The sequence below is a fragment of the Vicia villosa genome, linkage group LG5, assembly GCF_029867415.1.
Source record: "Vicia villosa cultivar HV-30 ecotype Madison, WI linkage group LG5, Vvil1.0, whole genome shotgun sequence".
In the NCBI taxonomy this organism is placed as follows: Eukaryota; Viridiplantae; Streptophyta; class Magnoliopsida; order Fabales; family Fabaceae; genus Vicia; species Vicia villosa.
Genome location: NC_081184.1, coordinates 144,319,479 through 144,333,328, shown reverse-complemented (window position 1 = coordinate 144,333,328; position 13,850 = coordinate 144,319,479). Strand labels below are relative to the sequence as shown.

At 34.3% G+C, this 13,850-nt stretch overlaps 1 protein-coding gene across 1 annotated transcript; it reads right to left on the bottom strand.

Moving 5' to 3' along the window:
- Positions 1–10,288: 10,288 nt before the first annotated feature.
- On the bottom strand, positions 10,289–13,649 carry LOC131602935 (patellin-3-like). Its single transcript, XM_058875163.1, has 4 exons — positions 12,332–13,649; positions 12,114–12,238; positions 11,883–12,018; positions 10,289–10,732 (listed from the first exon to the last, which is right to left on the bottom strand). The coding sequence occupies exons 1-4, from the start codon at positions 13,541–13,543 to the stop codon at positions 10,475–10,477; spliced, it is 1,731 nt and encodes a 576-aa protein (XP_058731146.1). The 5' UTR covers positions 13,544–13,649; the 3' UTR covers positions 10,289–10,474.
- Positions 13,650–13,850: the final 201 nt, after the last annotated feature.

Here is a 13,850-nt window from a genome sequence, read left to right as displayed (position 1 = left end):
GGTGAAGTGAATGTGACTGATTCTTATGATGTTCTTATATATAAGAATGAATTGCATGGAAATGTAGATATATGACGTGTTGGAGTGGCAGATAAAGAAGCAGATGAGTGTGCAAGATGGACTGAAAAGAGAATATTATTTAGAGAGATAATGAGTGTGATTAACATAACATGCAAAGGTGCAACGTGTGCACAGACAACGGTTGTGAATTTCCACATGTAGCTCCATTCTGAGAAGGGTTGTAACATTTTCGCCACTGTTTGTTTGAAAATTAATCAATATTTCATATATTTTGTTTATGAAAAGCAAAAAAAATTAATGAAAATAGTGTTACGATTATTTAGTCATGGTAATAAAAATTTCCTCTTCACTCTGTGTATAACCAAAAATGGTACTCTAGCTTGCAAATACACTGAAACATTATGTATCTCGTCTCTAATATATTAGAGATGTGTGGTTGAATGTCTTAGAAGTTCTATGATACAGGGATAAAAGTTTCTGGTGAGCGGAGAAAGGGATGTAACTATAAAATTAGTATTATAACGCTAAAATTAAGGGATGTAACTATAAAATTAGTATTATAACGCTAAAATTAAAGAGGTTAGAAATGTGTAACTTATAAGAATGTGAAATCATAATTGGTCACGTGTAATTACATTTATATATGGATGGCGTTCAAACCGCTCTCGTGAATGCAGCGTGGAATACAGTAAGTCGTGAGATTGATTCCAACGATGGAATGAGCGTAGTGTCAGATTCTAGTGTGTGGCGTCTTCATGAACGTTTATTTGTTCGTCATCTTTAGGCAGGTAAAATTCTGGATTGAGCCTTCGAATTGGGCAACGTATTAACGGGTCATTTGGCCTACTCGAAACAATTGTCCTAAATCCTTATTGTCGAGCAGGGGGCTAGGAATGTTATAGAATTGTTAAGATATAAAGGTTGAGAAAAACACATGAAAGGGGGTTTGAATTGAGTTTTCAAAAACTTTTTGCTTAGAAATACTATTCACACAAACAATCAAGACAGGCAAGTTAAGAAAGAAAAGTGACACAATCAGTTTATATAAGTTCACCTTAAACAAGGCTACCCGTCAAGGTGATTTCGCCTTCAAAAAAGAATTAATTTCACTAATCTTGAAAGATTACAAACAAGTGTCTAAGAGTTAGAAAACACCTTAGCCCTCTCTAATATACAAACTATCACTTAGTCACTTGAAGAAAAATAAATCTCAAAAGATTTACAATAGAAAGTGTTTACAATAGTGCTTCTTGATAAGAAAAAGAAACAAATGTTTACACACTAAAATGAGCAACAACTCTTTGTGTTTTGAGTTTCTCTTGGATGAATATTTTCTACGTGAATATTTTTGCACAATAACTCTTATTTTCAATCGTTGTTCCAATTGTTATTCAATCTGTTGTATTTCTTCAATGAAATAGTGATCCTTTAAGTATGCCCAAAAAGTCGATCGTTGGGAAGGACAAAATGTCACTATCGTTTCCAGCTGCCATAACGGTAGAATGAGATCGAGGGATACAAGAGCACGACAATTATTTTGATTGTACTTACATTTTCACCATAGTGGGATGGGTATTGTACTATTGTACTATTTCTTCTAGTACAAATTTCTTGATCTTATCTTCTAATGAAACAATTCTGATATGAAGTAATGAGATCACATTAGATGAGTGTTCCAAGAGTATCAGAGTCTTCAGAGTCATAACCTTGTCTTCAGAGATGGAAGCAAAAGCTTATCTGAGAAATAAATCTTGACTTTTGAGCTGGAAGCAAAAGCTTATCTGAGAAATAAATCTTGACTTCTGAGCTGGAAGCAAAAGCTTATCTGAACTGGAAGCAAAAGCTTATTTGAGCTGGAAGTAAAAACTTGTCTGACCTGGAAGCAAAAGCTTATCTGAGAAAAATCAACATTCATCACGACTACTAATGTTTCTTTAAAAGCGGATGCAATAGTACTTCTGAGGCGTGTCCGCAATAATTCTAATGATCTTTCTAGATAACTATCCAGAGTCATATAAAACATTATATCTACACATTTAAGAAACTACTAGAGTACAAAATTATTACATATAATATATATATATATATATATATATATATATATATATATATATATATATATATATATCATCAAAATTAGAGATTATATGTAGAGCAAAATCATGTTCTAACAATCTCCCTGTTTTTGATGATGATAAAACTATGTATTTTGATGGAACAATTTTACAAGGTTAAAGGGTATCAAAGTAAGATAGAAAAAACTCCCCCTGAGATGAACAAGCTCCCCCTGAGTCTAAGACATACAACAATTTTAGAGATTAAGGGATATCAGAGCGTTGTTAACTTGTCAGAGCCTGATTTTAGCATAAAGTATGCTTACCAGAGCTTGATTTATCAGAACCTTCTGAAAAATAGAAGTTCTTTATCTGAGCTTGGTCAATTCGCTATATTCAGCATGTTCGTGAAATACATTCTAAACTTCTTGCATATATAATATGTTACAATCTCATGTAAGCAATGAGAATTAGATAATTATATATGTATCAAAAGCATCACTATTTTCTCACCCTTTTTGTTATAATCAACAAGATATAAGAAATTCAGTTGATTTTCAATTTTAGCATGCTTTTCTAATATCAACAAGAAAGAAATAACAAACAAGTTTAAAAATAAAGAAACTTTCATTGATGATTGACAAGAGTACAGACAAGACATAGAAGACAAAAGGAAAACATTAAGACCACAATCATCGAAATGACTTATGCTCCAAATCACATCTTACTTCTTCAAGAGCGTTTTTTGGTCCAACCAACCAAACAAAATTGATCGTTTCTACTTTATAGAAAAGTTCAAATAGAACACTTCCAAAAGGTATGAAGGACTTATATCTGCTTCTAGAGACAACAACAGACTCCTTCGGATTATAGAAGATGGTTTGGGGCAAGTTGACCTTAACATTAGATAGCGGAAATTAGATGAAGAGTATGTCATTCTCGGACAGAAGGTTCGGACTTTCTCCTCGAGGTCGAAAGTTGGTTAGAAAAAGGTGAAACCAAACTTTAGCAAAGGGAAGAAGCTTTGTTGGATTTGTGGGCTCATATATGAACGAGGACACGTCGTGGATAGAGATGAGCTTCTCCATGAAATTATACTTGAGACTGAATTGGTCCACAATGATACCACCAGTTCCGACATAACCTATAGCCTCAGCAATGCAGGTAGGAGTGATGACAATGGCAAATCCAAATACATTTGAAAAAATTAATTGGCCATGATCGCTCACAGAACCATACTTCCAAAAGGTTTTGAAATGTATCCATTCAGAAACACGCTTTTGACATCCATTTGATTTAAGGTTATATGATTATTAACAGCAAATGATATTAGCAAACGAACCGATTCTAATCTGGCAACTGGAGAAAAGGTTTCGTTGTAGTCAATACCTTCTTGTTGGCTATAACCTTGTGTAACCAGTCGTGTTTTGCTTCCGACAACTTCGCCTTTCTCATTTAGTTTGTTTCTGAAGACCCACTTGGTCCCAATAACATGAGCCCGTTTAGGCTTAGGTACCAGATCGCAAACATCATTTCTGGAGAACTGATTTAGATCTTCTTGCTTTGCCTGAATCCATTCATTATCCTGAAGTGCTCCTGCACAAGAAGTTGGTTCTATCAGAGACACCAACCCCAGAAGTGTTTCCTCGTTGGTTTAAAGATGGATCTTGTTCTGACAGGTTATGCTTTATTTCCCATAATCAAATCTTCAGATATGGTATGTCTTTGCCTTTGCTTTTTCTGGACTGATGGACATTCAGTTGCTTCTGATGTATCATCCTTTTTATTGAAATCTTTGTCCTTAAAATATTTAGCCTTTTCTCCAGAACTTGCAAGTGTTATTTCTAGATTTGCAAAGTTCTCAAATAGCTTTGACTTTTTTGAATCAAGATTATCGTCAAATCTAACATGAATTGACTCCTCCACAATATGTGTTTATGTATTGTATACTCTATAGCCCTAGAGCATTCTGAGTATCCCAACATAATACATTTATGTGTTTTAGAGTAAAACTTGTTAAGATTTTCTTTAGTTTTCAGAATAAAACAAGTGAATCCAAAAGGATGAAAATAAGAAATGTTGGGTTTTCTTCCCTTACGCAATTCAAAAGGAGTCTTTTCAAAAGGGTAACTTGTGCAGTTAGGGGGAAAAAACATAGATTTTAACATTTCAAGGGGGTGATCCAATAAAATTTCAGGGGACAAAGCGAATTTAGCCTATATTACAGGAGTATTGTATAGTTAACCTTATAAAGAATAAGAAGTAGACACTATCGGTCAAAGTATAAGGGATACCCTAAAAAAAGAATAAGGAGTACCAATCTCGTGGAAAAAAAAAACAGAAAAATACAAGAAAAAACAACCAAGTATAACAACCCCAACATCTAGGCAAAGTGATTACAGTCCACAAAAAATAGACTCAAAAATCAAAATTCAGACAGAGCTAGATCTCTCTGATCCAATGACGCATGTAAAAACAACGAATCCACAAAAGACACAACAAAAACTCATCCAAAGAAGGCCGAAATCACACACCCCACTGTTAGCTTAAAAACCGAATAAGGTTCTCAGGTTAGGCCGAGAAGGCACATGAGTTTTCACAGACCTACCAAGATACCATTAAAAGCCAAAATGCTCATGTCTTCCACGTCTATTGGTGTCACCGAAGAACCTGAAAAAAATCTATATGATTCTTAGATTTCCAAATCTATATCTTGTCATTAGTTGTTTTTTATTTTTAATAAGCATATGTTCTCACTAGTTAATGTAATTAAGAAACTCTTCAAATTCTAATTACCTCTCAATTTGATTTTTATTTATTTCCTTCAAATATATAAAATGATATTAAATAAATGAGAAATGATTGTTCCAGACATTTCAAAGATTTGAGTTCTTCAAAAGTCGGGGATGAAATAACAGGAATTTTTAAAGCAAGTTCAATTGTCGAACAAAGTCATAAAAAAAGTTAAAGACTCATGAATAGTGTCTCCATTTATTTATATAAATAAAGTGATTATTGATTTGTCAATCTTGATCAATGATGAAAAAGTAGCAAGATATTTCAAGCCTTTACATAAATCAAAGAAACAAAAACATTTATAAATGATGGTCGTCGTCCTCGTCCTCGTCCACCACTTCATGCCTTGAAAGGATCAAAAGTTTATTTAAAAAAAAAGGAAGAAAAACTGCAGACACAAAGCATTTTAAACAGATAAAAAAACTACTTAGGTTGGAGTAATCAGTGGACTTTTTATGATGAAATTTGGTGCATTAAAAGTTAAAGCAGGCAAAGCACTAGTATGCTGGACATTGAATATGTTTGGGACCCTCTTGAATGTCTTTGTATTTGGCAATTTTATAAATGAGAGAAGTGTTCTGCCAAAGCTGGCATGTATTGAACTTAAAAAGATGCATGGTCAATAATAAATCTTTTGTGGATGGTACTAGCTTGGCGGGTAATTTATGAAGCACCGATTTCGATATGGATATTGGAATACAACAAAATACGGATATTTTGACATTGATAATATAAAAAAGCATAGGAAATCGATAGTGTTATATATTGTTGAGAATAATGCAAGTGTGAGTGTGGAGAAAATAATTCTACATTGGATAAGAATGTGGTGACTTGAACATTTATAAGTGGGAGAATCCACTCACCTATCACCTTAAGGTTTTAGATTGAGAAGTTTTAGATGGAGAAGGTGTGTCTTCCACAAAGGTGTGTTGCTCAAAGGAATGTCCCAGAAATAACAATATTTCTCGCTCGACAATAACAAACATAGAGAAAAATGAGGAATACAATAACAACACAGGAGATAAACCCGGCCCTCATACACTCACACCCTCCGAAACAAATATTTAAATACATCTCGCAACACTCTAGTACAAGAGCATAAGAGAGCAAAGAAAGACAAATACAAGCTTAAAGTGTTTTTGACTAGTGCATCTTGTAACGAAGAACTTGAATCTTTTATATAGCCTTAGACTCCCTCTTCCATCACAAAACTAAGCGATGTGGGACTTTTCAACATATATATTTACAACCAAACTCAATAATCTCCACCTTGATTGAAAATAATACGTAAACTTTCATTATCTTCACCGACAATCATACTCCACCATAAAGAGTATAGTCACTTGAAGCTACACCACTTCAAGAATTTTCACATTGTCTTCACCGACAGTTATAGTTTTAAAAACTATTATACTCTTTCATGAAGAATATATTTCACTTGAAGACAATGGCGGAGCCAGGAATTTTATGCAGCCTGGGCAAAAACTTTACACCATTGATTATTCATCTATTTTAATTTTCACACCCTATTTTTCCTAATTTTATCCCTAATTTTGCCCCTGATTTTATCTAAAAATCGATTATTAAATTGGGGGGGAGTACAAAGAAAATAGGGGTTGAGCCTGGGCGCTTGCCCGGGCTAGCTGGGCCTTGGCTCCGCCCATGCGTGAAGATAAATCATTTCAAGAATTTCACATTGTCATCACCGACAATCATATACTTTATCATGAAGAATCAATTTCACTTGAAGTTAAACCACTCCAAGAATTTTCACATGTCGAAAATCAGGTTGAAAAGTTATGGTATAACTTCCTTGTTGGTAGGAAGCTCTTCAGCTTTTCACATTGTATAATCTTGATTGTAGCAACACATCTTTGACTTGAACTTTCCACAAGTCAAAAAATAATTCTTCAATCAATTTTCTCTAACTCAAACTACACGACGAAGCTTATAATTGCAGCTCAACAACTCTTTCACAACACCAACCTTCTTTTCTGATATGGAAGATCATCCAAAGTTGCCACAGGGCATAATAAGAACTCATATCCCTGGATCGAACTAGGCTCTGATACTAGTTGTTGGGAAAATAACAAACATAGAGAAACACAATAACAACACAAGATATTTTTGTGGAAACTTCAAAATCTAACACTATGTGAAAATTATTACAACACATAATATACCCTCAAATACTCCAGGCCTCCAGTACACCCACACCCTGCAAAATAAATAGTTAACTACATCTCACAACACTCTAATACAAGAGCATAAGAAAACAAAGAAAGTCAAATACAAGCTTAAAGTGCTTTTGACTAGTGCATCTTATAACGAAGAACTTGAATCCTTTATATAGCCTTAGACTACCTCTTCCTTCACAAAATTAAGCAATGTGGGATTTTTTTCAACATATATATTTTCAACCAAACACAATACGTATATGTGCTGATTTGAACTTCATTGACTTATCTATTATTAAAATGGTTTAAAATATCTTAATAAAAAATATTGTCAATTTTTGTTGATAATATTGCTTCAATAGGTATTGACTCCTTTTAGATGTATGAGAAATTTGTTTTAAAAAATGTATAAGATATAAACACTTCTAAAAGAAATTAATTATACGAGAGTCATAGGGGTGTCAGACACTGATTTAAATAGTGCTGAAGTAAAGAAAATAAATCATGCATTTAGAGATACTTATCTGGCTTTTTTGACACTTGTATCAAATTTTCGAAATTACTCAATTTTCTTTAAAAAAAATATTTTTTTTTAAATTAAATAAATCAAATTTTTCGAATATAAAAAAAGTCAATCTTTTCTATAAATTATATAAGTTAATTTTTTATTCAAAAAATAAAAAGTCATATTTAAAAAAAAATGTTTTTTTTTTAAATAAGAAAAATCTGTTTTTATCGAAAATAAAAAAGTCTGTTATACCAAAAGTCAATCATTACTATATTTTGAAAAATGCTATAAATACATTTAAATAGGTATTCATTGGGTGAAGTGGGAGAATGTTTGCAAACCTAAGGAGAAAGGTGGTTTAGGCATTAGAGATGTTGGTGACATTAATAGAGCTCTCCTTCTCAAATGGAAATGGAGGATATTGAAGGAGGATAATGCTATTTGGAGTAGATTTCTATTATTGAGATACCATAATCCGAAATTCAAAGTGCTAGCTTCTTGTGGGGATGTTCTAAATCGGGGTGATTCTAGTTGGTGGAGAGATATCATCCTTAATGATTTTAAAGAGGAGGATAGTTTTGAAGGCTTTACCGATTGGATTAACTGTGAGTGCAAGAAAGGTAACAACATTCTCTTTTGGCATAATTGTTGGTTGGGCGATCAAACTCTTCGCGATCTTTTACCTGATTTGTTCGATATCTCAACCAATAAACTTTGCAAGGTTAGCGATCTTATTTCTTGGAATAATGGTGTCTTTTCTTGGAATATCAATGACCTCTTCGGCATGGACGGAGTGCCCATCTTGAACTTGTCTTCCCTCTCTTCCGATCAAAACGGTATCATCTCGGATGTGGCTACTCAATTGAGGGACTTAAAAGCTTCTTTGGAGAGATTCACTCCGATCAATTCGGAAAATGACGTTTTTCATGGGAAACTTAATCCCTCTGGGGTTTTCTCGGTTGCAAGTGTGACTAGTTTGGTTTCTAATGCTAAAGACAATGCTTGGCCAATCCATACTATCAAGTTGTTGGAAACAATGTGGAAGTCTAAGGTTCCGAAAAAGGTTCATATTTTTTCTTGGAGATTCTTTATTGATCGCCTTCCTTTAAAAGATCTTTTGCTCCATAGGGGGGTTTCTAATTTCACCTCTCTCGATTGTGCCCTTTGTTCTAACCACCCAGAATCTTCGCTTCATCTCTTCTTTCATTGCAATGTTTCGAAAGCAGTGTGGGGGAAAGTCTACAATTGGTTGGGTGAAGATGTGGAGTTTAATTTGGACGAGTTCAAAAGCTTCGGTAGCATACAAGAGAAGGTGAAGAACCACAATATTAGAATTAAATTAAATTCTATTTGGTTAGCTATTATTTGGTGCATTTGGTTGATGAGAAATGCTATCATCTTTGAGAATGCTTCTTTTAGCTTCGAAACGGTAATCTCCAACATTATGTTTTTCTCTTGGAGATGGTTAGGTGGTAGTGATCCTATTTTTAGGACCCATTTTTATGATTGGTATAAATTACCTCTAAACTGTTTCAACTCTCTTTAGAGTTTTTGTTGTAAGGGTTGCACCCCTAGTGCGATATCTTATAAAATTGCTTATTAAAAAAAAAACATTTAAATAGGTATTTTTATTAAAAAAAATTAAAAGTTTTTAACAAATGGTTCTGTTTGGAAAAAATTGTCTTCTAATAATTTGGTACGGTTCACAATTCCGAACCGTTATACCAAAACAAAATATGTGGTACGGTTCGCAATTCCGAACCGTTATACTAAACTAAAACTTTTGGTTCAGTTCGGATGACCAAATATAATGATTCGGTTGAGTTCAATTTTCTAAGAGAATTATTGTACCATGAATCATATTCTTGTTTGACTCAAGAATCATATTCTACCTCTAAGCAAATAGTTGTTTGAGTGTCTTTCCCTTCCCCTCGTGTGTGCTTGTTGCTCAGAAAGAGATCGTTATTCACCATAACTGATCCTTCGTGGAAAGCGCTAGCTTGTTTTTTCGTCTTTGTGTGATGCTTTTGTTTAATGTAGTCTATTTTTTTTTTCTATAGTGATCGGTGTGATACTATTTTATTTGATTAATATTTTTACGCGTGATTAACGAGATAACTTAATTTAAATTAACCTCTCATATTGCATTACATCGTTAGTTTTTCTCATCTACCTAGTTGAAACATTGACTTTTTAGTTGAACTAACTTCAGCTTTTAAAACTAACAAAGCAATGTAATGTCTACAATGTGACTCATTATAGGAGTCCACAGCCATGATGATCCATATGCATATCTCACCTTTTTCTTCCCTGGTCGCAACATGAATCATTACAGCTCTCAAACATATTCCATGCTCGTGTACAGACAGAACGACAACGATAGAGAGATTGAGGCCCCACCAAATTTTACATGATATTTTTGTGAGTTAAAAGACACAAAATACTAAGCATGAGTTTTGGTTTGGCATTTGGCCACTCAAACGTTTGTCCACTTATGATTTTTAGCAGGTTTTTAAAACTGTCGCAATCGCGTAAAAACTTTCACGATTTCAATCGGTACATGTGTCACATCACTAATTGCGGTCGTCATAACGGTAGAGCATCTATCGAAATCTTTTTGTTGCGACTGTTTCTGCAATCGTGGACTATGTTTCAAACCCCGATTTTTAGTGATTTGATTTTAGGCTAACGCAAGTCCAATTAAACATAAAACAAAACCAAACATCCAGCCATTCGAAAAATGGATCTTAATAAGTATTTATCTTCAAAGATAGGCAACAAACAATATAGCAAGAAAATTACAAAAATATATGATTGCACACATAATAATCATCAGAACTAAAAGAAACAAAAAAACTTTATATTCATAAAATCAAATAATAAGCCCCACTTGTTGTGCATATATATGACGATTTTCCTCAGTCCTCTAGTGAAGACTTGGTCTTGAAGCGGTACAAGAGCTTTTTCTTCTTAGAACTTGTGTTGTCAATGGTGAGAACAACTTTCCCAGATTCACCAACTTTAAACCTGTTGCAAATCACTGCTTCTTCTGATGAACTCACTTTTCTAGCCTTTTGAACAATTACAGTGTAGCTTTCTTCATTGGTTGGTACAAATTCTGCACCATACTTTACTTCCCACCCTATTACTCTCACCTCCCAAGACACCAAACATTTCTGCATAGTTTACAAATAAAAAAACTCAACATATATTATAGAGCATGCTTCTTACTTTATTATCATAATAATGTAATAATAAAATAATGTAGAGGTTAGATATGTAATCTTATAAACAAATCAAAACATCAACATCATTAGGTGGTTGGTTGGTTATCCATTTCAAGCTGTGAAAAAGATAATTGTTGTTGACCTTATTTTTCTTTCTTTGGGACTTGTTTACTACTCTTGAACATGTTGCCTTTTTCCTTTTGTCTACAGTCGTTTTCATGTTCCATAAACCCTTGATAAGTGTTGAATGCTCTTTTATTCAACATAAATTTCTCTTACCAATCATTAGTACAAGGCATGATTTTAAGATATGGCCCGGGTCTCCAATTATGACCGCAATATAGCCTCCATAGCAGCATTGCACCGCAATTGAATGTGATCTTAAGATCTTAAGTTTTTAATAAAAAATTTAAACAAAAATGACTGAAATAGCAACCCAACAATGCCACATTAAATAACTTGTTAAAATTAAAAATTATTTTCACACTTCAATAGGCATTGCAGCTCTTCTCAAGGTCTCAGGTTCGAATCATGTTAGGTGCAAACAATTCATGTGGGGTCGGTCCATACAGAGCTAGCTCTAGCTTTAAGCGGAACCCCTGCAGGTGGACGGTGAAATTGGTCCCTTTGGATTAGTCGGCAAGACCGGATACCATGATTTTAAAAAAAAAAAAATAGGCTTTGCAGCGACTGCAATCACAGAATGGTAGTGACATGATTGACCACAATTTAAACCATGGTACAAGGTAAATTTAAAGGTACTCTAATTTTTACAAGGTCACCTAGTGTTTGTTGTACAACCTATTCAATCAACAAAAGCATCAAAGTGGTCCATACACTACAATGCTCACAGCTAACAAAAGAAACTACTTTTATGTTTATTTTACTTTTTTTTTTATGTTTGTTTTATTTATTTCCTAAATTACTAATTTCTCATTTGGTACTGAATTTTCTTCAGGCCTGCACAATTTGTTGCATATAATATGAAATTAAAGCAAACAACAAAGCAGAAAGTATCGACAAGAGAAGAATCCTATGAAAGATTCCTACTACTATGTTTCACTCATTGGATCCTAAAAAAACACAAAGAAAAACCAACCTCAGTAACAGGAAATTCCACAGTATATTTTGATGCTGGCTTTATTGTAGCCTCAGTAACAGCATCTGAATTTCCAAATTCACCATCTTTACTCAATCCACCATACTTCACTGGAAGTTGCTCTGGAGCTATGTAGCTGAAATCACAAAAATGCCAAACATAAAATTATTCAAAATTCAAACATAAAACAAACCAAAATATAAATTTTGTATCCTTAATATATGTTTTCACCTCAAAAGGGTCTCAGTTGATTTTGAAGGCCCAGCAAAGACAAACTTGCTTTTGGTTCTTTGTGTAAGAAAAGGGCTTATCATCCTATTCACAGCCAAGTACCACCATGGCACATTGATAAACACCTAAAAAACCAAAATAGAAAAGAAAAAGAAAAACACATTAACAATGTTGTCAAAACATAACATCAAAACACATGAATAAACAATGTAAATTACCTGTTTGGCCACAAACTCAGGGTAATTGTCTTGAAACAACTGAAGGGCTTGTTTGGTAGCTTGTCTAAGTTCCCATTTCCCAGGTCCAGGAGAATCCTTGAGATCATTGACATGAACAATAGTACATGCATCACCATTGTTAAAATCCAAATTCCTAATACTCTTCTCAAGAAACTGAATTCTCCATCTAAGAAAATTCTGTCTCTTCTCCTCATCAGAAAACGTTTTCTTATACAATTCCTTATTCTGAAATTCACCATATATGTTATAACACACAGGGTGATTTTCCTTATCAAATCCATGCATGTAAACAGCTTTCTCCAATTCATCACCTAATTTCTCATCCAACAACTCTTCTATTCCGAATTCTTTTCTCCAGCGAATTGTGTCCTTGATCATTGTGAAAGCTTCTTTCACCTTGAAATCTCTTGCACGCAGAAATTTTAACAGGATCACGTCGCTTCGCTCGTCTGCAAGAAGTGGTATCCCGTAAATGGATACTTCTTCTGGTTGTAATGGCAATGTAGCTTCATCTTTCGATTCAGCTTTCGATTCAACGGGTTCTTGCGGAACAGGAACTGAGGAAGAAACCGCAACAACGCTTTCTTCAATAGCTTCTACAGTTTTTGCTCCATCCTCATCCACAGCAGCTACTACAGTTTCCTTCACTTTCTCTTCCTTCTTATCTCCTTCTTCTTGTTCTTTTTCCACAACGGTTTCCTTCACTTCATCTTCCTTCTTATCTTGTTCTTTTTCTTCCTCTTTCTTTGTTGGAACTTCCTCCTTGTCCTTTTGTTGTACAGGCTCTTCTTCTGCAGGGGTAACATTTTCGGGTGCAGCTGCTACGGTGGTGGTGGTGGGTGGTTTATCTTCTTTTGTGGATGGTTTGGAGAATTCATGGTTGTTGAGTGCTTGTTGAACAAGACTCTTAAGCTCTTGGAGTGGCTTGTTTTCATTCTCTAGAAGATCAGATTGAGAAGTTTTGGTGGTTTCATCTTTGTCAGTATCATCGGTATTGGGTTTGGAGAGATGAGTCTCTAGAGTGACAGATTCAACAACCGGAACTAAGTTATTTTTCTTCTCAGGTTGCGGTTGTTGATCCTGTTGCTCTGATTCCAAGGGTATTGTAGTTGTTTTTTCAGGCTGTGGAACATTCTCATTAGCAACAACAAGAACTTCCTCAGCTTGTGGGGGTGTTTGGTCATGAGACATGTTGGATAATTGATGATGAAGAAGAATGTGAAAGGTGGGTTTAAGGGAAAGCAGTTATGTAGATTATATATATATAATAAAGAGAAGAAAGAGTAGTGGTGTTGTGCCAGGTTGGAAGTAGTAGGAAGGTGGAGCCAGCTAGTAGTAGTAGTTGCAAAACACAAACGTGTGAAAGAAAGAAAGAAAGAGAAGCTAGCATGAATGTTTGTGATTGGTCAAATTATCGGCGCTTTTATCGCCCAGTAATGTATTTTACTTTCAATCATCCAAAGGTTCAATTCCATGGGCCTGCTTTTTTTTATTATCG